General features: G+C 48.3%; 1 protein-coding gene across 3 annotated transcripts in view; it reads left to right on the top strand.

Annotated features, from left to right (window-relative positions):
* NPRL3 (nitrogen permease regulator-like 3 (S. cerevisiae)) overlaps positions 1 to 24,326 on the top strand; it is a 46,136-nt gene that overhangs the window by 1,552 nt on the left and 20,258 nt on the right. Inside the window, exons 2-6 of one of the 3 annotated variants that reach the window (XM_011966864.1) lie at positions 5,543 to 5,581; positions 9,716 to 9,845; positions 11,388 to 11,462; positions 15,786 to 15,939; positions 18,267 to 18,348. In XM_011966864.1, the coding sequence (XP_011822254.1) occupies positions 9,762 to 9,845; positions 11,388 to 11,462; positions 15,786 to 15,939; positions 18,267 to 18,348 (395 nt within the window). In that variant the 5' untranslated portion in view covers positions 5,543 to 5,581; positions 9,716 to 9,761. The remainder of the gene's footprint in view (positions 1 to 5,542; positions 5,582 to 9,715; positions 9,846 to 11,387; positions 11,463 to 15,785; positions 15,940 to 18,266; positions 18,349 to 24,326) is intronic. The other 2 variants (XM_011966862.1, XM_011966863.1) reach the window with 2 other exon arrangements.

Below are 24,326 nucleotides of genomic sequence, written 5' to 3'. Positions count from 1 at the left end.
AAAAAAAAAAAAAAAAAATTTTTATTGATTGATGGTAGAGATGGGGTCTTGCTTTGTTGCCCAGGCTGGTCCTGAGCTCCTGGCCTCAAGTGATTTTCCTTCCTTGGCCTCCCAAATTTTTGGAATTACGTACATAAGCCACCATGCCTGGCCAGAATTTGTGGTTCTAAGAGTGTGATTTTTATCCTCTTTTGGGAGGATGTTGGGGCCTCTGGCATGACCGATGACTTTCTCTGAGTGGAGTGGGCTTTGGAAGGGGGATGGAGCTTGCTGGACACCCCATTGGACTGTCATTTTGATGTAGAGGCCTGTGGTTGTCTTGTCCTTTAAATGTGGTAGTGGAACAAACTCTGGTTTGTCACAGGCATGTAGAATGCTTTTGCCCTTGCACAGTGCATAGGTATTTCTTGTTCTCCTTCCAGCTGTGCCACAGATCAGCTTAGAGCAGGGCTGGCTGCTGGCCAGCCCCCACATTATCCTTACTCCAAGCTGCAGTGGATGTGAGGCCCAGGCTGCTGAAGACTCAGAAGGAAGGCTGACAGTACCTAATTCCTGCAGTTAATTTTCAGACTTACAGTGACATGACCATGAGGATATTTTCTAGGGAATTAATTTAATACTTAACTTAATGAAGAGGTAAAACTGTGGGAGGGGTGTGCCTCTCTCTAGAATCTTTTATTGAAAAATTGCTTCATTCAGTAATTTTAGCACATCATATATCTGTAAGTCTCACTGCCTGCCACTCATGTTTTCCAGATACAGGGTTAATTCCCTTAGGGACTCAGTTCCCCTCCTGTTTTATTTTGTCATGTAGGCCCACAAGCCCCTGCTCTGCCTTGTCATAGCTCAGAGCATGTTCCTGAAGCAAGGCAGTAAAAGTGCATCAAATCCACTCTGTGTGTCTTTGATTGTTGTTCCCCAAAGTACTTTTCTTTCTGAAACCAGGGCTTCAGTTTGCCACACTGAAACAGTATTAACAGGCTACACAGTAACTTGTGAGGGGTCGTGGCCTGCCTTAGAGAAGTGAGGACACAGCCGTGCTGCTCACTATTACAAACACTGGCGAATGTGGCCATTTAAATTGAAATTAACTGAAATAGGCCAGATGTGAGGCTCATGCCTGTAATCCAAGCACTTTGGGAGGCCGAGGCAGGTGGATCACCTGAAGTCAGGAGACCAGCCTGGCCAACATGGCAAAACCCTGCCTCTACTAAAAATACAAAAATTAGGCATGGGGACACATGTCTGTAATCCTAGCTACTCTGGAGGCTGCGGCAGGAGAATCACTTGAACTTGGGAGGCAGAGGTTGCAGTGAGCTGAGATTGCACCACTGCTCTCCAGTTTGGGCAACAGAGCGACAGTCTGTCTCAAAAAAAAAAAAAAAAAAAAAGAAGAAGAAGAAAAAGAAATAACTGAAATAAAATAAAAAATTCACTTGCTCAGTTGCACTGGTCACATTTCAGGTTTTTAGTGTCTACATGGAAATAGTGTCTACCATATTAAATAGTTCTGATTTGGAACAGTCCCATCACAGTAGAAAGTTCTACTGGGGCCAGGAGCCGTAGCTCATGCCTGTAATCCCACCACTTTGGGTGTCCAAGGTGGGGGGATCACTTGAGGCCAGATGTTTGAGAACAGTCTGGGCAACATGGCGAAACCCCATCTCTACAAAAAATACAAAACTTAGCTGGGTTGGTGACCTGCGCCTGTGATCCCATCCACTGAGGAGGCTGAGGGAGAGGGTAGTTTGAGCCCAGCACGTGGAGGTTGCAGTGAGCCGAGATCATGCCGCTGTACTCCAGCCTGAGCCTTGAGTGACAGAGTGAGACCCTGTCTCAAAGAAAAAAAAAAAAAAAAAAAAAAATTGGACAGTGCTGGCTTAGAGAGGGGGCTGGTCATCAAGATATGGTTCAGGGCTGGGCACAGTGGCCTATGCCTGTAATCCCAGCACTTTGGGAGACTGAGGTGGGCAGATGGCTTAAGCTCAGGAGTTCGAGACCAGCATGGGCAATACGACGAAGTCCTGTCTCTACCGAAAATACAAAAAATTAGCCTGGCATGGTGGCACACGCCTGTGGTCTCAGCTGCTCAGGAGGCTGAGGTGGGAGGATTGCTTGAGTCTGGGAGGCAGAGATTGCAGTAAGCCAAGATCACGTTGCTTCACTCCAACTTGGGTGACAGAGTGAGACCCCCCTCTCAAAAACAATTTGAGATATAATTCAGGGTATATAGATTAACTGTTACTTATTTTTTGTAACTCTTCTATAATTCAATTATGAGAAAAGAAAATGGATATTGTTCAGTGTCTCTAAGAGTTGAAACCAAGGTCAGAAAAGATGTAGTGTTCCCTGGGTATTAGGGGCCATGGTGCCCATGCTTAAATGTACCATGTGTCCCCACACTGGCAAGGGCAGAAGCCATCAAGCCAGGTCTGAGAGATAGGCTGGTGTTCTTCAGAAAGGCTGGTGTGGGCATGTCCCTCTCTGTGTGGACACCATCTTCCTGCTCCCTTCTTTGAAACTGCGAGCAGTGCTTAGGCCACTACTTCAGAGAATGGGGAGCTACAGGTTTAGAGAACTGATTTCTTTCATTTTCAAAATGCTCTGAAATCCTACTATTATTATCATTATTTTGAGACGGAGTTTTGCTCTTGTTGCCCAGGCTGGGGTGTAATGGCGCAATCTTGGCTCACCGCAACCTCTGCCTCCCAGGTTCAAGTGATTCTCCTGCCTCAGCCTCCCAAGTAGATGAGATTACAGGTATGCACCACCACGCCTGGCTAATTTTGTATTTTTAGTAGAGATGGAGTTTCTTCAGTTGGTCAGGCTGGTCTTGAACTCCTGACCTCAGGTGATCCACCTGCCTCAGCCTCCCAAAGTGCTGGGATTACAGGCATGAGCCACTACACCCAGCCTAATTTTTTCTTTTTTTTTTAAGAGAACCCTGACCTCAGGTGATTGAACTCCTGAGCTTAAGTGATCCTCCCACCTTGGCCTCCCAATGTGCTGGGATTACAGGCATAAGCCCCCTCACCCAGCTACCATCTCTACCCTTTAATTCTCAGGTGACATCTTGGGAATGTGAAATCAGGTGGCACTGCTACTGTCCTCAGGCTTGGCCACTTTTGTAGCAGTGGACCCAACTTGTGGGTGCACTTGGGCCTAGGCCAGATGGGGTCCTTGGCCAGGCAGGCACTCTAGCTCACAACATACAGGTCCTCCCACCAGGCAAACATGAGGCTCTGCCAGGCCTCTCTTGATAGCTTTGCCTCTATTAGCTTGTGTTTTTAGAACCCTACACTGATGTGTTAGAAAGATGCCCTCTCCTTTCTGTAGCTGAGGTTGACACACAAGAAAGCAGGTAGGCATTTTTATCCCCAGGCTTGGGTATTTCCCCCTGCCCAGCCATTGCATCTATGCTGCAGGGCAGTGTACAGGGACAAGTGCAGGTTCAGGGTTCAAAGTTTGACTCTCGCTTTGCAGCCTACAGTGTGTGATCTTGGGCACATTCCTTAGAATGAGCCTTAGTTTCACTGTTTTCTGTAAGATGCCTGAGGGTGGTGAGTTGCCTTCACCTCTTCCTCCCGGATCAGGATGTCGTAAGAGCATCCTTGTCTCTGAGTGTTAGCTGACGGCTCTGCCTCCCTCAGAGGGGCAGACGCAAGTCTGTAAAATGCTCCTGTCAGGAAACGGAGCATTGCCAGACTCAGAAGCCCTCTGTGCTTACTCCTTTTCCTCTGGAGCAAAGGGGCTGCGTTGTGACTTGTGTAGTTGTAGGAGATAGAGCTTATAGTCAGGCTCCAGCTTGGAGGATTCTGACTTCTTGGGTGATCTTGGGAAAGTCCATGAAACATCTGAATGCTTCCATACTATACAGCGTGAGGAGCTTGGCAGCTGCTGAGGAAAGAGATCCCTTCTGTGGATCTTTGGCAGAGCTCCCACACTGTTTCCACTCCTAGATTCAGGTCTCCTTTCTCTTTCCAGAATACACGGAAAGCCGTATGTCCCAGAACACAAATCTCTGCAGAGGAAAATAAAGTTTTTTGTTTTGTTTTGTTTTTTTGAGACAGAGTTTCACTCTGTCGCCCAAGGCTGGAGTGCAGTGGTGCGATCTCGGCTCACTGCAACCTCACCTCTGGGGTTCAAGCGATTCTCCTGCCTCAGCCTCCTGAGTAGCTGGGATTACAGGCATCCACCACCACACCCAGCTAATTTTTTCTTTTTAAGTAGAGACAGGGTTTCGCCATGTTGGCCAGGCTGGTCTCAAACTCCTGACTTCAAGCGATCCACCCACCACGGCCTCCCAAAGTGCTAGGATTACAGGCATGAGGCACCGCGCCTGGCCAGAAAGTCAACTCCTAAACTGTTTCTAAAAATCTCAACTAGATAGTGCAGAAGCCCAGATGTTTTCTGACAAATATATATGGATCTACCATGACTACCTTATTGTTCCAGGCAGAGGCTTAGGGAAGTCAGGTATGCTGGCAGTCAGTATCTCAAGAATTGGTGCTGGTGAAATCCATATGACATGCTATACTTTTCAGAAGGCTTTTGCCTCTGGGAGTCTTATGTGATCTTCTGTAGGAGATTTCTCGCCATGCAGGTGAGAAAACTTTTACTGAAAAGATTAGTTTTAGGCTGGGTGCAGTGGCTCATGCCTGTAATCCCAGCACTTTGGGAGGCCGAGGCAGGAGTATGAGACCAGCCTGAGTAACATTGCGAGACCCCGTCTCTCTTTTTTTTTTTTTTTTTTTGAGAAGGAGTCTCGCTCTGTCACCCAGGCTGGAGTATAGTGGTGCCATCTCGGCTCACTGCAAGCTTCGCCTCCCAGGTTCATGCCATTCTCCTGCCTCAGCCTCCCAAGTAGCTGGGACTACAGGCGCCCGCCACCACGCCTGGCTAATTTTTTGTATTTTTAGTAGAGACAGGGTTTTACCGTGTTAGCCAGGATGGTCTGGATCTCCTGACCTCGTGATCCGCCCGCCTCGGCCTCCCAAAGTGCTGGAATTACAGGCGTGAGCCACCGCGCCCGGCCCCATCTCTTTTGAAGACAAAAAAGAAAAAAGGAAAAAAAAAAGAGAGAAGATGAGATACTTGTGCACAGGCATCCAGCTAATACATATGGCGCTGGGTCTGACCCAGCTTTTCCAGCCTTGTGCTTACTTCTGAAAAACGACTTTCATTCCTGCCCAGCCCGTACTTCTGTGTGAGAGTTTGACCTTTAGTGAGAAAACCCCATGGTAAGTGTGTGACCCTGTTTCTCAGCGTGGGGAGTGTGTGACCCTGTTTCTCAGCGTGGGGAGTGTGTGACCCTGTTTCTCAGCGTGGGGAGTGTGTGATCCTGTTTCTCAGCCTGGGGTGTGTGTGACCCTGTTTCTTGTCTGGTAAATTGCTTAGTCATGATGCTCAATGGTAATGCTTAATAGTGGCACTTCTGCTAGACTTTAGTACACTTTTTTATAAAATAGGCTTGTAAGTTTTCATGGTTTTTAAAAAAGCGATATGTTTTTGTTTGGTCTTGATGGTCCTGTTCCCATTTCAGCGAGCCATGTCCTCCAACCGATGAGCAATTGGTTGCAGGGTAAGACCGAGACCTCTCCACCGTCTTTCTGTCTTGATTCCGCTGCCTTCTCTTCTTTAATTGTGCTTAATTCCTGGTTTCCCTCAATGTTGAGAGTGACTGATGAGGCACACAGGCGTGGACCTCCCTGCCCCAGTTCCCCCACGAATGCCCAGACTTTCCACCACCCCCGCTTTTTCTCCACCCAGTCATTTAGCTATTTCACATTACCTGAGAGGCCAAGGCATGGCTGGCCGGCCCCAGGGAGACTTCTGGGACCAGGCATGTCACACAAACCTCCTCTTCCTCCAGGTAGGCACAAGTAGTCCTGTGAGGGTGGTGGGCAAGCAGCTGCCACCCTAGAGAGACCTGTGACTGTTGCTCCTTGTTTTTATATTTCTGAGGGGTTTTGTGGGGGCCTCTCCCAAGGGTTAGGTAGTAAGTGTGATGCTCAGGCCTAGATGCTATTGAGTGTGCTTAATAGAGGCAGAAATGTTCTCATAGAATTGATATGTTGCTTGTCCGGAGGGCGTGGATGAAGTGCGACTCTTCCATTCCTCTTGACAGTGCCTGTCCTCTGGGCCTTGGAGGTACACACAGCATCTGTGAGCTTCTAGCAAGGTGGGTAGGGGGAGCAGAGTTGAGCTCCTTTCCAGGATGTCCTTCCATCCCTTTTTTTGCCCAAGCTAGAGAGCAAGCCCTGCTCCAGAATAGCTTGGCAGTGATAGAAGGTCTGGCCTGTTTTCTGGCTGGGTTGGTTCATCTTCCTAAACGTGTTTCTCTTGAATATCCAAGTTATTCCAGGAATCTTCAGTTTTTGTAACAGATGTTTTATTGTGTTGCAGTACGTTTATTAGGCCTTTCACCATCAAAATGAGGGAAAAGGATTTTTATAAATGTTGGAAGCCAATAAAACAAAAAGACACTTTGTTTATGGTTCGGTTTGCTGTTCGTAAGTTTTGCCCCACCCCTAATATGAATATAACTCTGTCTTTATGCATATTACTTTACCAGACCCACTATATAAAGTATAAAGCCAGATGGGCGCAGTGGCTCACGCCTGTAATCCCAGCACTTTGGGAGGCCGAGGCGGGCAGATCACGAGGTCAGGAGGTCAAGACCAGCCTGGCCAATGTGGTGAAATCCCGTCTCTACTAAAAAATACGAAAAATTAGCTGGGCGTGGTGGCGCGTGCCTGTAATCCCAGCTATTTGGGAGGCTGAGGCAGGAGGATCGCTTGAACCCAGGAGGCGGAGGCTTCAGTGAGCCGAGATTGCGCCACTACACTCCAGCCTGGGTGACAGAGCAAGACTCCGTCTCCAGGGAAAAAAAAAAAAAAGCCACTCAAGTGTTTTGTCATAGGGCTGGGCGCGGTGGCTCACGCCTGTAATCCCAGCACTTTGGGAGGCCAAGACAGGCAGATCACCTGAGGTCAGGAGTTCGAGACCAGCCTGACCAACATGGTGAAACCCCGTCTCTACTAAAAATACAAAAATTAGCCGGGCGTGCCTGTAATCCCAGCTACTCAGGAGGCTGAGGCAGGAGAATCGCTTGAACCCGGGAGGCGGAGGTTGCAGTGAGCTGAGATTATACCATTGCACTCCAGCCTGGGGGACAAGAGCAAGACTTTGTCTCAAAAAAAAAAAAAAAAAAGTGTTCTGTCATTATATGTGTGTAATATTAAGGTGTGAGGAATAGATTTCTCTGTCGGCCAGATTTGCTCAGATAAACAGAGTGGCTAACTACCACCCTGCTGGCTGCCTCAGAGGGCTCCGTGAACAGCCACTAAGTCAGTGTGATTTTTTTTTGTTTTTGAGACAAGTTTTGCTCTGTCACCCAGGCTGGAGTGCAGTGGCACCATCTCTGCTCACTTCAAACTCCGCTGTCCAGGTTCAAGCGATTCTCCTGCCTCAGCCTCCCAACTAGCTGGGACTACAGGCGTGTACCACTGCACCCGGCTAATTTTTGTATTTTTAGTAGAGACGGGGTTTCACCATGTTGGTCAGGCTGGTCTCGAACTCCTGACTTCAGGTGATACACCTGCGTCAGCCTCCCAAAGTGCTGGGATTACAGGCGTGAACTACCGTGCCCAGCCCAATGTGACTTTTTACTTCAGCTCACAGATTTCCAGTTGGCTGTCTCTGCAGACCCTGGCCTCTAGCAGGGAAAGAGCCTTTTATTTGGCTGTTGTGAGGGCGCCTTGAAGTTTAGGTATTTATAAATGTGAATTGGGCTACCACTGCTTGCCTCTGAAAATCCCAGGAACCATCTTACAGCCAAACTAAATTTGGTCCCTGGACTGGTGCTTGAGGACTGAGGCTGAGACATGGCTGTGACTCTTTATGACAGAGCAGCAGTTTTTAGTGGAGATTTTGGGCTGTCAGAGCAAGGGACCTTTCTGAAGTGGTGGTGGTTATTTTTCTGTTATCTCTGTGTCCCCTGAGTCACTTGGTGGCAGAGTGGAGGGGCACTGTTTAGATAGGAGGTGAGGTGTTGGCCCTGGGTCAGTTGCTAGAGCTGAGGTGTTTGGTGGTGGTTTAATACCTCAACCCCTCCTTCAACATTACCATGTCCCACACATGGGAGTTATAGGACAGAGTGAGCCATTTAGGGTTTTTGAAGAAAGCATGTTATGCCTGTGGTGTAAGGCACTTGCATCCTCCATCTCTGCAGGAGAGACCTGCAGTGGGTTGCTGAGGACTTGGCTGTGGGTCCTGCATTTCCCAGGATATCTCTAACGAGATTGATTTCAGAAGGTCCAACTGCAACTTGAGTGAGTTGAGAGGCTGTTTCCAAACGGCACAAATAGGTTTGACCAAACCCTCGTATGTGGTTTGTTTGTGGGCTTGTTTGGGGTGACTTCAGATGGTTAGAGGGTCGTGCCAGTGCAGGAGGAAGGCTGGAAAACAGCATGAGCCCCACAGCCCATGGTAGACGTGCAAAGAATCCTGTAGCTACTTGCCATTTGCTATTACAGAGCTGAGCTACAGTGCAGTTCAAAGCAGACCTTCCTTTTTTATCACAATATGGAGGAGTTATGTTAGTCTCTCCCACCCCTTCGCCAAGAGGGCCTCCGGGGAAGAAGCATGACTAGGGATCACACTAAAATGTCTGTCCTCAATGGTCTCTTCTAGGACCTTAGGGGGTCTCCCTGTCCAGGGGCAGAATATGGCCCCGGGGAGGCTAGAGCTGCCTTCCCCAAGATAGTGTATCCTCCTGACCTAGATATTAGAAATATTTTTCCTGGGTGGAGAGATATGCATGGGACTTCTCTCCCTTCTGGGTCCAGATCAGAGGTAGTACATTTGTGTTTCTAGAGCTTTCAGAGCCCTGGGTTCTAAGATAAGAGTCAGCGCCACCCACAGCACTCCTGCCGGTGATGCTCCCTTATCCGGATCCCCCCAGGCAGGAGACATCAGCATTGCCAGTAAGGAGACATAAGGGCACAGATGATCTTGAAAAGGGATGCCCTCCCTCCCACACCACAGCTGTTCCCACTTTTCCATGGCACCCAGTCCTGTACAACCCTGTATTTCTGCCATTTGGAAATAGCTGTGATCACGGTGGGCTTGCACATCTTACACAAAGTTTCTTCCATGATAAAAACTGGGAAGTTTAAGTGTTGGGGATAAGAGAATGGCTGGGCAGCCACGCTATAAGGAAGGAAGTCAGCGCTCTGCACGCCTCCCTGTGCACCGTCCCCTTGCCCTCCATGCGGTTCTGTGGGTGAAGGGCCAGGGTCCTGGGAGTTGAAGGTGCAGCCCAGCAAACCTGAGTATAATTGGGAGAGGCCCCCTCTGCCTGTGAACCTTAAAGAGCAGCTCCTCAGGGCAGTGCGGCTCCAGCTGATCCTCCCTTTGAAAGCAAACTGCAACTGCTTCTCTCCTCAATTTAATAGAGCATGCCAAAAAATGACAGCATGTGCCTTCAGTCTGTGCTTCTCATGCCTTTTATCTTGTAATTCTGGTGATCTTACATCCGTAACCTCTGGGATTGCTACAGAAGGGCAACTGTTAGTAGCTTTCATCAGCAGTCGCGGCAGAGCAACTCCATGAAGGTGCAGTTTACTGAGACCCTTCTGCTCTGGGGCCAGCAGGGCATGGTGCTGTGGTACATTGTTAACTTATTTTTATTCTACCTTTTTTAAATTTTAAGGTTTTCAGATGTTATTCTGGCAACAATTTTGGCAACCAAGTCTGAAATGTGTGGCCAAAAATTTGAACTGAAGATTGATAATGTGCGGTTTGTTGGGCACCCAACACTGCTGCAGCATGCTCTGGGGCAGGTATGGCTCTCCCTGGGCAGGTGTGGCTCTCCCCGGGCAGATAGGACTCTCCTTGGGCAGGTTGGGTTCTCCCTGGGCACGCAAAGATCCTCTAGGTAGATGTGGCTCTCCCTGGGCTGGCAGGCCTGGTCCATTCTGGCTCTGGGGGGCTCAGAACTGAGGCTGACACCAGCTCTGGTGAAAGTAACTGTTGGGCAGGAGACCTGATTAGACACTTGCTATGAATTGTGCATCTTCATAAACCCTGAGAGTCCAGTGGAAAAAGAGACAGGTGTTCTTGCCCCTGAAGACAGGTGCTTCAGTCCCTGCCCCTAGCTTTTGCAGTCTGCATTCTAGGTCTCTACTGACTGTGGTCCTGCCCTTTATATATAGAATGTCTGTTTCCAGGGGAGGCCAAGATGAGTTAACTAGCATCTGTCAGACCCTTGAATTTTCTACAATGTGGTGCAAGCATTTCCTCTTATTTATTACAAGACACTCTAGTAGCTAATATTAGTATTATTTGGCACTTATTTTTCTGCTAAACCCTCTCTATGTGTTCTCTGATGAATCAGTGTCATAGCACTGAGGAATTCATCTTGCTTGCAGGATGAAGGGAACTTGCACACCAGAGCCTGCCAGTCAGCTCTCTGCATATAGGCAGGATCAGTGATGGCATTACTCCGATTCTGAAGGGTAGAACACATGACATAGGATTTAGCTACATTTATGCAGATCCAGCAATTGTGTGAGGTTCTGTGGTATTATTCGTGAACCTCCATGGAAGGAGTTTCTGAGGCCATTGATGTGCCTGGCCCCCTGGACCTCACCCTCCCTTCTCATCACAGCCCCCACAGCTGGGGCACAGTCCCCTACCTGGAGGCAATGGAGGGGAGAGTTGGCAGCCTGCCTGCGGTCACACCCTGTAGGCAGGAGTTGCAGTCAGGGGTAGGGGATGAGTGCAAGGGCCGCCTGGGGCCCCAGCTCCCCCTTGTGGCAGAACTTGTAGTTGGCTTTGAAGAGTTCCCTTGTGCCCCTTGGAATGCTTCACTTGAGTGCCCTGGTCCTTGTGAAGCTGGCTAGATGCCAGAACCGGGAGTACAGAGATTAGGACTTGCTGGCCTGCCTCACCTGGGCCCTGCTCAGGGCTTGGCTGTCCCTGAACATTGTCTTGTCCCTAAATTGTTCTCAGTATGCGTCATACTTAGCAGATACAGCCTGGGTGGACGCAGGTGGACACGGGACAGCAGTGGGGGTGTGGTCTGGGTCATCCACCCATTTATGCCCCTCTCCATCCCATCCCCGTCCCCTGTGGGCATTGTCAGCTCACTTCTGTTAGCGGTTGTAGGGGTGGAGGGGTCAGAGCACTGACCTTCTCACTCTTGTCATAGTTGTGACTGTCCATGCAGTAGGCACGCCTCTAGAACAAAGGCATTCATTGCTTTTCCAAGACCTTGGTGCCATATTCTGGGGACTTTTCCTATGCCTGAAGTAGAATAGCTCTAAACAGCTTCTTTCCTTAGAAAGTCGTCTCAATTAATTAGAATTATGCATCTTTTACAGGTCTCCAAAACAGATCCTTCCCCGAAGAGGGAAGCACCTACTATGATTCTTTTTAATGTGGTGTTTGCACTGAGGGTGAGTGTTTATATAAATGGTTAAGATCAGGGAGTGGGGCTGGGGAGAAGCAGCTCTTTCTTCCTACGAGCGTGTCATTGACTCGGAGCTTGGACTGCAGTGGGCATGGTGCTGGCCCCTCTTGGGGTGCAGGCAGACTGCACTTCATTGTTTACCACTTTTTGTTTTGGTAAAATACACATAACACTATTTGTCATTTTGAAGGCTATGCTTCAGTGGCATCTGGTACATTCATGTTGTATAACCATCACCACTATTTAGATCTAGAACACTTTAACCACCCCAGAAGGAAACCCCGTACCCATTAGCAGTTATTCTCTTTTTTTTTTTTTCTTTTGAGACAGAATCTCACTGTGTCACCCAGGCTGGAGTGTGGTAGCACAATCTTGGCTCAGTGCAACCCCCGCCTCCCAGGCTCAAATGACTCTGATGCCTCAGCCTCCTGAGTAGCTGGGATTACAGACATACGCCACCATGCCCAGCTAATTTTTGTATTTTTAGTAGAGACGGGGTCTCGCCATGTTGGCCAGGCTGGTCTTGAACTCCTGACCTCAGGTGATCCTCCCACTTTGGCCTCCCAGACTGTTGGGATTACCGGCGTGACCCACTGCGCGCGGCCCCTGCTAATTTTTGTATTTTTTGTAGAGATGAGTTTTCACCTTATTGCCCAGGCTGATCTTGAACTCCTGGGCTCAAATGATCTTCCCTCCTTGGCCACCCAAAGTGCTGAGATTCCAGGTGTGAGCCACCACGCCCAGCTGGAGCTTAATTTTTAAGACAGGCCTGCCTTGTTGGTAAATAAGGAGCTACAAATTAAAACAAAATGATTTGTTAATTGCTTCTGGGGTATAGGGTTCTGGGAGAAGTTCTTCACTTTCTACTTGATACACTTTTGTAGTATTTGCATTTTTATAGTATCTTTGTATTTCTTACATAATTACATAATATAAAGAGTCACAAAGAAAAATGAAGTAAGTCAAAAAACAAGCAAATGAATAAACAAAATCCATGACAAATGTCCACCTGTCAACACCGATAACCCCTGTGGGACAGTCGATGAGAAGCAGCCACAGCCCCACCCAGCATGCTGCAGGCAGGCCCTCAGCTCTGGGGAACAGTGACAGCAGAGCATATGATGCCCTTAGATCTAGCAATCCCACTGTTAGGAGTATTATCAAGAAAACAAGCAACTTTTACAACTGCATAAAGATTTCCCCCTGGCTTGTTCTCAGCAAGAATAAAGATTTTTATAACAGTAATTAAACTGGAGATAATCGTGGTGTCTAGTACTTGGGGAATGATTAAACAATGTGGTAATTATTATACACTGGCCCATTCTCTTGCCATTGAGGATGAGAAATGGAGATCAGACCAGAACCTGGAGAAGTATGTATTGATTATGGACAGGTAAAAGCAACGGGAGCTGAGCACAATGGCTTACGCCTGTAATCCCAGCACTTTGGGAGGCCGAAGTGGGTGGATCACCTGAGGTCAGAAGTTTGAGACCAGCCTGACCGGCATGGAGATACCCCGTCTTTACTAAAAAATATGAAATTAGCCAGGTGTGGTGGTGGATGCCTGTAATCCCAGCTACTCGGGTGGCTGAGGCAGTAGAATCGCCTGAACCCGGGAGGCAGAGGTTGCAGTGAGCCAAGATCGCGCCATTGCACTCCAGTCTGGGTGACAAGAGCGAAACTCCATCTCAAAAAAAAAAAAAAAAAGCAACAGGAAACAAGATAGTCTAGGGCTTCAGCTGGCGGTGATATTGACAAGTGGGAGAAATTTGGATAATGTAAGAGTTTGTATTTTTTGGGTGGACAAGTCTTTCTTTTTAAAATATACACTTTTGGCCAGGCACGGTGGCTCACTCCTGTAATCCTAGCACTTCGGGAGGCCAAGGTAGGTGGATCACTTGAGCCCAGGAGTTTGAGACCAGCCTGGGCAACATAGCAAAATCCCGTCTCTACAAAAAATACAAAAATTAGCCAGGCATGTTGATGCGCGCCTGTAGTCCCAGCTATTTTTGAGGCTGAAGTGGGAGGATCACCTGAGCCTGGAAGGTCAAAGTGGCAGTGAGCAGTGATCATGCCACTGCACCCCAGCTTGGGCAACAGAGTGAGACCCTATCTTAAAAAATATATATGTATCCTTTTTTTTTTTTTTTACTTTGAAAAATTTTAAACCCTTAACTAGAGAAAGCAGACTGATAAACCTTATATGCCTGTCTCAGGTGCCTTTATACCCTGGTTCCATATATTTCCTTCCCTCTCTCTATTTCAAGGCAAGTACCAGACCTTATGTCTGTTCATCCCTACATACTTCCGAAGGTATCTGTGTAAAATATGGGCACTTAATTTTTGGCCATGATACCCTTTGTACATCTGAAAAAATTTACTGTATTAAGTTGGCATCACCTAGTACCTGCTCTGCTGAAGCTTTTCCTGATTGCTAAAGCATTTTCGCAGCTGGACTGTCTGAACCAGGATGCAAACCCGGTGCAGCTAGTGCACATGGTGTCTTTATGTCTCTGCCAATCCAGAGGTCTCCCCTTCCTTTGTTCCATCAAATGTTCCACATTTGGATTCATCTCATTGTGCAGTCAGACTTGCTCTCTGTCCCTGTGTTTCCTGTAAACTAGAAGTTAACTCTGAAGGCTTGGTTCTCTTTGGGTACAAGTTTTGGGGGTGAGAAGGTCTCATGGATGACGCCTTAAACTTCATGCCTCTTTACGTTGTGTATAGTGAAAATACGATGTCTCTAAGAGTTCCTATTAGTGCTGGCACACCCTAGGTGTTACCTTTCTCAGCATGTCCCTCACTCAGTGTCAGACCTTTGCAAACGGACGTGCTGGGTTTGCACGGAGTGCAGGTCATTGGGCGTCACTGGGGACTGCATCCCCTTGTATGTCTGGAAAGGTCAAGCATATGGGCCCTGGACATCCAACTCATGGACGGTGTTGTGCCTCAGCTGAATAATCACATATCCAGGATCATTCTCCTCCTCCTTGCTTTGCTCATAGAAGTATTTGTACACAGATTCTTCTTCTAAATGGGTGTTTTGTTTTGAGGCAATTGTATATACCCCATATGTCAGCCCTTTGGTTGCAGGGACACTGTTGAGGGGATGCCCTTGACATGGAGGAGTAGGCTTGCTGCCCAGTGGTGGGCATGGCATGGGAGCACCAGTCGGTCTTTTCTCTGGCAAGGGATGCTGGCTTGTTGTAAGTCCACCCAGGTGTGAGTTCTGTTTGTGAACATGGGATCTGATGAGAGTATAGAGAATTTCTTCAGCTCCACGTGAAGAAAGTATTTACTGTCTGGGTCAGGCTTTGCCCCTGAAGCCTGGCTGTGAACACTTTGGGCATGGCCTTCCCTCTCAGATAAACAGGAGGGGGAGGCAGCACCAGAGGTTGTAATCAGCAGTACCATTCACCCCTTTCCCTTGTCCCATCTTCACCCCCACAGGATGATTCAGCAGTCCTGTTGGCCTCCAGAAGCACTGAGTCATGGTTGGCCCAGTTATCTGCTCCCTCAGATGTTTTCACAGATCCCCACAGCTGCATGCCTCCGCCCTTGGCTTGGGCAGATGTGCTTGCCTGGCTGACTGTGGTGCCTGATAGGTTCCAGAGGGGCGGGGGCCCCTCTTGTTCCTGAGAGCCTCCTGCACTGTCCTTTGACCCAGTCAACATGGTTGCAGAAGGAGTGCTGGGGCAGAGATGTGGGCCTGGAGCCTGCTGGTTTTCTTGTTAACCAGTGTCACTTCTGCTGGGAAGAGCTTCGCATCCTTGAGGACCAAAAGTATTCAGTGAACAATTGGCCAGGCACCTCTGTTTTTGTACCGTGCGTCCCTGTAGTAATGTGGCCTGTTGTGACTGAATTCTTACATGTTGTAGACTAGTTCTGCCTACCAGTAGTCAGCAGTACAGTGGTGACCACAGACACTACCAGGGTCTTTGCTCAGGGCAGGCTCTATTCCTAGTTTGTGACATGGCTCACTAATTTCTTCCATTCAGTCCTTTGTGAGGGAGGCACCATTGTTCGTTCTTAAGAGCAACATTTCCAGAGCCATCTCTGCTACTATTCAGGCAGCCACTCCCAGGAATAGAGCATGGGAGCTGACAGCCAGCATTTCTGTGGATGGGCCCTGGAGGGGACTCAGGAAATGAGCAGCAATGGCCTCTGCAAAGGAGCCTGGGGGAAAGGAGTAGAGACACTTTCTTTCATGGTTTGAGATTTTGCTGTGTACACGTATTAGCTCCATTTAAACTGTCCAGCTGTGTCCCTGTGCATACGTTTGAGTCTGTGCATGGTCTCTCTCCCGCAGGCCAACGCAGACCCGTCAGTAATAAACTGTCTGCATAACCTGTCCCGTCGCATTGCCACTGTGCTGCAGCACGAGGAGCGCCGCTGCCAGTACCTCACCCGGGAGGCCAAGCTGATCCTGGCGCTCCAGGATGAGGTGTCCGCCATGGCTGATGGTGAGTGCAGCAGGGCGTGATGGGCGTGTGTCTGGGCTGGCTGGTGGCCTCTCTGCAGTGCAGACCTCTGTGGAGGGGCTGTCATTCAGTGTTAATGGTGCACATGTTGGTGGGGCCTCACCCACCCCAACACCAGCAGAGCAGTCAGAAGCTTGCAAGCATCAGCTTTTGGTGAGCTGGGCATTGAAAATGAAGTCCTCACAATAGCTTTGCAAGGCAGGGTCCATGATCATCCCCATTTTGCAGATGTGGAAACTAAGGCTAAGAGAAGTTACATGATCTTCACACTGGACCAGTTGTGCCTGTAGGGGCACAGGAAGACTCCCAAGGGGCGCATTTGTAGATGAACTTTCCTGGATGGATGTACTGAAGTAGATTTCCCAACCAGAAATGTTCTTTCTTTCCACACACTGCTGCATGATCACTGTTCACATAGGTTAGGCAGCTCTGCCTAGCCCTGGCCCTGTGGGACATGTTGAAGAAAGTATTTACTCCCCGGGGCAGGAGAGGGCGTTGGAAATACCCAGCTGGTGAGGTGGACAGTTTCCAGTTCTTTGCTTTCAGCCAGATTGAAGGAGGACCTAACTGGGCTATCAACTAACCAATTATTAAAAATAATGTTTGCAGATAGAACATTGAGTGGTTTTTGGCCTACTGTAAAGATTTCAAAACAGAGGGACGTCTGTAACAAACTCTCCATCTCCATTTTCTTTGCCAAGCACATCTATAAAAAAGAGAGAATTAGGACAAAACTAAAGTCAGACCTAGTTGTTGTAGCAATAAGTAAAAGTAGCTATTGACATGAATAAATAATAAAAGAACAGCCTCTCTGACTCAGGTGCATTTTCAGTAAAAATTTACTTGTGGCTGGGTGTGGTGGCTCATGCCTGTAATCCCAGCACTTAGGGAGGCTGAGGCGGGTACATTGCTTGAGCTCAGGAATTCAGGATCAGTGTGGGGAACATGGTGAAATCCTGCCTCTACCAAAAATTAGCCGGGCACAGTCATGTGTGCCCATAGTTCTAGCTACTCGGTATGCTGAGGTGGGAGAATCACCTGAGCCCTGGGAGGCGGAGGTTGCAGTGAGCTGAGATTGCACCACTGCATTCTAGCAAGGGTGACAGAGTGAGACCCTGTCTCAAAAAACAAAAAAAACAAAAGAAAAACTTTTTATGTTTGACAATTATCTGTCAAAATTTATAATATGTTTCTGTTTTGGCCAATTGTGTACTAATTATAATTATCATAATAACGATCCAAAAGTTTTGTTTTTTTAAACATTGTCTTTTTAGAGTCTGTGACTTTATCACAGGAAGTAAGAAAAATTTTAAGTCTGCATATATTTTGTTAGAAATTTATGAAAAAGGATGAATAAAAGACTTTTTGGCTAGACGTGGTAGCTCACATCTGTAATCCCAGCACTTTGGGAGGACGAGATGGGAGGATCACTTGAGCCCAGGAGTTTGAGACCAGCCTGGGCCACATAGTGAGACTCCATCTCTACAAAAAATTTAAAAATCAGCAGGTCTAGGGCAGGTGTGGTGGCTCATGCTTATAATCCCAGCAGTTTGGGAGGCCCAGGTGGGTGGATCACTTGAGGACAGGAGTTCGAGACCAGCCTGGCCATGGTGAATACCTGTCTCTACTAAAAATACAAAAAAATTAACCAGGCATGGTGGTGGGCACCTGTAATCCCAGCTACTTGGGAGGCTGAGGCAGGAGAATTGCTTGAACCCAGGAGGCAGAGGTTGCAGTGAGCTGAGATCACACCATTGCAATCTATCCCGGGCAACAAGAGTGAAACTCCATCTCAAAAAAAAAGAAAAAAAAAAAAAATTAGCAGGTCTAGTGGTGCATGTGTGTGGTCCCAACTAGGTGGGAGTATCGCTTGAGCCTGGAAAGTTGAGACAGAAGTTAGCTATGATCACACCATTGCACACCAGCTCAGGTGACAGAGTGAGACCCTGTCTCAAAAAAAAGGCCGGGCGTGGTGGCTCATGCCTGTAATCCTAGCATCTTAGGAGGCCGAGGTGGGCGGATCACCTGAGGTCAGGAGTTCGAGACCAGCCTGGACAACATAGTGAAACCCCATCTCTAGTAAAAAATAGAAAATTAGCTGGGTGTGGTGGCAGGCGCCTGTAGTCCCAGCTACTTGGGAGGCTGAGGCAGAAGAATTGCTTGAACCCGGGAGGCAGAGGTTGCAGTGAGCCGGGATTGTGCCATTGTACTCCAGACTGGGCAAAAAAGAGTGAAACTCTGTCTCAAAAACAAAAACAAAAAGTTTCCTTGCTTTGGGAGCTGTAAATCTTGTGTTGTGATTCTTGTAGGAAATGAAGGTCCTCAGTCCCCATTCCATCACATCCTGCCCAAGTGCAAGCTGGCCAGGGACCTCAAGGAAGCTTACGACAGGTAAGACAGGTGGGTGTGCTTATTAACATCCTTCTTCGGGGCCAGGCTGCTGGCGCCTGAGGAACAGTGTCAACAGGTAGGGCTCTCTGGTACTGACCACTATTCTCCTGGGGTATGAGCATCAGAGTTCCCTGAGGTTAGGGCCAGAGAGGACTGGGAAGGGATAGTCATGTGGCTGCTCTTGAAAGAAGTGACCTTGGTGGCCGTTTTTTAATTTATTTTTTCCTTCTATTTCTGTTTATTTTTTTCGAGATGGAGTTTTGCTCTTGTTGCCCAGGCTAGAGTGCAATGGTGTGATCTCAGCTCACAGCAATCTCTGCCTCCCGGGTTCAAGAGATTCTCCTGCCTCAGCCTCTCCAGTAGCTGGGATTACAGGCATGTGCCACCACACCCAGCTAATTTTGTATTTTTAGTAGAGACAGGGTTTCTGCATATTGGTCAGGCTGGTCTTGAACTCCCGACCTCAGGTGTGATCCGCCTGCCTCAGCCTCCCAAAGTGCTGGGATTACAGGTGTGCGCCATCATGCCTGGCCGGTGGCCGTTTTTTAAATGCCAGCCCCTTTGCCGAGTAGCACACACTCTGTCTGCTGGAACCACCACCTCCAGACTCCTCTTAAAACAGAAAACGAGTCTGAAGTTATACATGAGAGTCTGAAAGTGTTTTGAAATCACACAACTGCAAAATGACATTTTACTGAGAATGATGCAACACCAAGTTCTGGGCCCGCCTTCACTAGGTGGGTGTCACTGACTCCAGTCACTCATGAGGAAATTGAGGCTCGGTGGGTGGAGCTGGAGCCAGCTGTCTCTTCCTCGCTCTGAGAGAGTTGGGATTTGTGACACTGATTGTGTGAGGGCAGCAAGCCTTGAGGATACCATATAAACCTCACAATTGTTCTGATTATATTGGCTGAACATCGCCTTTATTAAATGTGGACAAGCAGGCCGGCGCGATGACTCACGCCTGTAATCCCAGCACTTTGGGAGGCTGAGGTGGGCGGACTGCTTGAGGTCAGAAGTTCAAGATCAGCCTGAGCAACAGTGTGAGATTCCATTTCTACAAAAAATTTTAAAAAAATATCTGAGTGTGGTGGCACGAGTGTCGTTTCAGCTACTCAGGAAGCTGAGGTGGGAGGGTCACTTAAGCCTGGGAAATCAAGATAACGGTGAGCCGTGGTTGTACCATGTACTCTGGCCCTGGCAACAGAGCAAGACCGTATATCAAAAATAAAAAACAAAGCCCAGGCACGGCGGCTCACGCCTGTCATCCCAGCGCTTTGGGAGGCCAAGGCGGGCGGATCATGAGGTCAGGAGTTCAAGACCAGCCTGGCCAACATGGTGAAACCCCATCTCTATTAAAAGTACAAAACATTAGCCAGGCGTGGTGGTGCATGCCTGTAGTCCCAGCTCCTCAGGAGGTTGAGGCAAAAGAATTGCTTGAATCCGGGAGGCGGAGGTTGCAGTGAACTGAGATTGAGCCACTGCACTCCAACCTGGGTGACAGAGCTAGACTTCATCTCAAATATAATAATAATAATAAAAAAATTTTTTTAAGTAAAATAAAAAATAAAATTTTAAAAATACTTTTTAATTCTTTTTTTGGTTGCCTAGTGAGCTGCAACTGCCCCCATCATTGAGTTTATTCCAGCCTTCCAGTGCTAACCATTTACCTGTGTTATTTTGTATGTGCGCCTCTATATCTATAAGGTAAATTCCTAAAGGCACTATGAATGGGGAAAATGGCATTTGTAATGTTGGGTTTCCTTCTCAGGGGTTTGTACCTCTGTCTACACTCCCACCAGCAACACATGAGATGCCTCTTCCCGCAAGCTTTGCCAACATCGAGTCTCGTGAAATTGTGGATCTTAACCAGTATAATAGGTGGGGAATAGTGTCTCTGTGTAGCTCTACTGTAGTGCATTGATGCATGTCTTCACATGTCTGAACCGCCTGCCTTATCTGTGAACTCGCTGCTCAGATCCCTTGTTCATTCTTCTATTGGGAAATATAAGTCCTTAAATATAAGAGAGTGATTTGCCTTTTGTGATATAAGTTACAACTAGCATTTGTTTGTCTCTTGGTGACCCTGGGGACTGAGCCTCCCCAGGTGTGAGAGAACATCAGCCCTTGCCAGGTGATTGGTTTGTTTTCTGGCCCCTTCTGTGTTGGAGAATGGGACCTTTGTGGTCATGTAGTCTGACCGTGTCTTTTATTCATTGTTATCACACTAATGTTTTCTCTGTGTTGAGAGAATTACTACCCTCTGGTCTTGAATTGCCTGGTATCCAATCTCTTTCTTGGAAATTGTTCCCTTATTCTGAGTGTATGCCTCAACTAGGATTAGATTACAAGCAAAAATCAGGCTAACTTGGAATTAAAATAAAAACCTAGCTGGTGTGGTGGTGTGTTCCTGTAGTCCCATCTTACAGTCGAGGCCATCACTTGAGCCCAGGATTTCGAGCTTGTAGTGCTCTATGCTGGTGTCTGAATGAATAGCCACTGTACTCCAGCCCCAGCAACATGGTGAGACCCTGTCTCTTAAAAATGTGTATAAACAAAAGCCAAACCATTGACTATATTTCTTTTTTTTTTGAGATGGAATATCCCTCTGTCGCCCAGGCTGGAGTGCATTCTTCTGCCTCAGCTTCCCGAGTAGCTGGGACTACAGGTGCACACCACCACGCCTGGCTAATTTTTGTATTTTTAGTAGACACGGGGTTTCACCATGTTGTAGCTGGAATTACAGGCGCCCGCCACCGCGCCTGGCTAATTTTTGTATTTTTAGTAGACACGGGGTTTCACCATATTGGCCAGGCTGGTCTCAAACTCCTGACCTTGTAGATCTGCCCGCCTGGGCCTCCCAAAGTGTTGAGATTACAGGTGTGAGCCACTGTGCCCAACCCATTGACTGTATTTCTAAAGGAAGAATGGACTATGATTTCTTAGGTTTGAATTGTGCTGGAAAGTTGAAAGGAGACAAAACCTTGGACTGCCTGTTGTGTGATCTGTGGGCTGCAGAGTAGCTCAGAACTTGAGGCAACCCAGCGCCACCTAGTGGATATTAAAGGAGGACAGGAATCTGAGTTTTGGTGAAAAAGGCTCCTAAGCTGCTGTTCATCCCAGGGATGCTGGGAGCTATGTTTCTCTGGCAGGGGTCCAGGCAGTAGTATTCTCCCTGTACCCCATCCTTGTCTGGCACTGGCATGGCTCTGCAGCCATCCAGGAGCCCCTCTGGGCTGTGGCCTCTCCTCTGTCCTCATCCCATCAGGTCCATGGTTGGCCTTGAGGGTCTGGTCTGCTGCTGCTCACTCTTCTGCACTAAGAAGAGGAAATTGAGTTTCCATTACTGATCAGGTGACATAGGACACAGAGCCCCCTTTCTCCTGATGGTGACTTACTGCCACATCTGGGAAAATTTCAGAACAGAACTGAAAGACCAGAAGCTGTGAGACTTAATGAGGTTGGAAATTGGGGTGGGATTTTTCAAAGAAATTGTTCCTGGTTCCTTCTTTTTTTCTTTTTATTTAAGACAGGGTCTCACTCTGTTGCCAGCAGGTTGGAACGCAATCTTGGCTCACTGCAACATCTGCCTCCCAGGCTCAGGTGATCCTCCCATCTCAGCCTCCCGAGTAGCTGGGACTATAGGCGCGTACCACCACTCTTGATTAGTTTTTGTATTTTTTTGTGGAAATGGGATTTTGCCATGTTGCCCTGGCTGATCTTGAATTCCAGGACTCAAGCAATCTACCCGCCTTAGCCTCCCAAAGTGCTGAGTTTATAGGCATGAGCCACCATGCCTGGCCCCCAGTTGCTATATTTATTTATTTATTTGAGACGGAATCTTGCTTTGTCACCCAGGCTGGAGTGCAATGGCATGATCTTGGTTCACTGCAGCCTCTGTCTCCCAGGCTCAAGCGATTCTCCAGCCTCAGCCTCCTGAGCAGCTGGGATTACAGGCGCCTGCCACTATGCCCGGCTAATTTTTGTATTTTTAGTAGAGATGGGGTTTCTGCATGTTGGCCAGCCTGGTCTTGAACTCCTGACCTTGTGATCCGCCAACCTCGGCCTCCCAAACTGCTAGGACTATAGGCGTGAGCCACCGTGCGCAGTCCCCAGTTGCTATTTTAATTAAAGCTTGGGTTATGGTGTGGCTGAATAGCCTGTTGGCCCTGTCCTGCGGGACCTAACATCTGTGAATATAGTCTGGGAATGTGACTCTCTCAGGAGGCCACCCCAACACTTGTGCCAGACCTAGCACTTGTGTCTCCCTGTGGAGCCCAGTGGCCTCGGTGACAGCATGTCACTCATTCATATGATCGTTGAATTGTGTCTCCCAGGAGGGCAGGGATGTCTCTTCAGTTTCTGCAACATAGCCCCTACACTCAGCCTGTGGAGGAGCACAGCTCATCCACTAGGGGTCGACGGAATGTGTGGGTGGGAATAACAGCAGTGTAGGTTTATGGAGTGTGAAGAGTGATTTGCTGAATGGTTCTCCCAGTTAACAGGACCTGTGGTGGGGAGCGCTGTCCAGGGTCTGGCTGGGTAGGTGGTACTTGGTGCGGAGCCTTGCATTGCGAAGTGTTGAGAGCAGGGTTGGTCCCATGGACCCTCTGTGAATATCCTGAGAGTTTTCCATAAAAATGAACCTGTATATAAACTTTTGTTTGAAATTTCAACGTAAGCTGTTTGGAACCCACATAGATCTTTTGGGTTATGCAGCATCCCACTACTTAGAGTAGGAAGCCGGGCCCATCCTTGGGACCAGAGGATGCAGAGGTGTGTGGGATAGCTTCAGAGGTCCTGTCCAGTTCTAAAGTTAGGAATGGATACTTTCTCAGAGGCTAAAAGCTGAGGGGACGAGAATAAGCGTGTGCACATTTCTGTCTTGGAGATAAACGGCGAGAGTGTGTTTGAAGCCAGCCATTCCCTTTTGCACAGTCATCGTCAGGATGCAGGGCTTTGGCTGGGGCACTTATCTCCTGTCACAGACTGGGCTGGACCCTCTTGGCTGGCCCAGAGCTGTGTGAGGGGCTGGATAAGCCTTGAGGAGGACAGTGTTTTCCTCCAGAGTGTTTTCAGACCAAACCATTAAACACCTTGCAAATAGAAGTATAAGCTCGGCAGGAAACCTTTCAGGGCCCAATCCCTACTTTTGCTAAGCGCTCTTGTCTTAAAGCTGCAGACTTAAATACAGGGGCAAACCTTTCTCTTCCCTCCTCTTAACAGACTTTAGTGCAGCCCCTGGCTTACCCTCTTGCTGTGGGGGATTTACAGGCTGGAGGCTGGGCCGGCACATTTCCCGAGCAGTCGTCTCTCTGACATGTTTAGGGAATTTGCCCAGGTCTGCCCATGGCCCTTGGGGCACTCCTGGTGGCAGCACTTGTCACCGCTCTAGGGAGCTGGGTTAGTTCATAAAGAAGCACCAGCCTCAGTGCAGAGTGCTCTGAGGGAGAAAGCAGCAGGTGGGTGAGCTGATGCCTGGGAAAATGGAGTAAAGTCCACGTGGAAATTAGAGGAACCAACATGACATGTCTCTGCCAAAGGAGAGGGCCCCACGCCAGTGTACAAAACAGACCGCATGACTGCAGCTCCAAGGACAGCTGACATGATGAGGGCAGCAGAGGTGACCAAGCTGGGAAGTCACTAGAAGAACCTTGATGTGTTCTCCCTCTTGCCCTCATTTCTCCATACCCATAGCTGGCACTTGTTCCTGGCTTTCCATGAGGTGTGTTCCAAGCCCCTATTCCTTTTCCTATAACTCTCTCCAGTTTCTAATGCTCCATACAATTTGATTACAATTACGTGTCTTTTAAAAAAAACTTTAATTTCAATTTTTTTTGAGACAGGGTCTCGCTCTGTCACCCAGGCTTGAGTGCAATGGTGCAATCTTGGCTCACTGGAACCTCTGCCTCCTGGGTTCAAATGATTCTCCTGCCTCAGCCTCCCAAGTAGCTGGGATTACAGGTGCCTGCCACCAC

The sequence above is a fragment of the Mandrillus leucophaeus genome, unplaced genomic scaffold (genome assembly GCF_000951045.1).
Source record: "Mandrillus leucophaeus isolate KB7577 unplaced genomic scaffold, Mleu.le_1.0 Scaffold78, whole genome shotgun sequence".
Taxonomy (NCBI): Eukaryota; Metazoa; Chordata; class Mammalia; order Primates; family Cercopithecidae; genus Mandrillus; species Mandrillus leucophaeus.
Note: the sequence above shows the minus strand (reverse complement) of the source record. Positions and strands in the feature narration are given on the sequence as shown.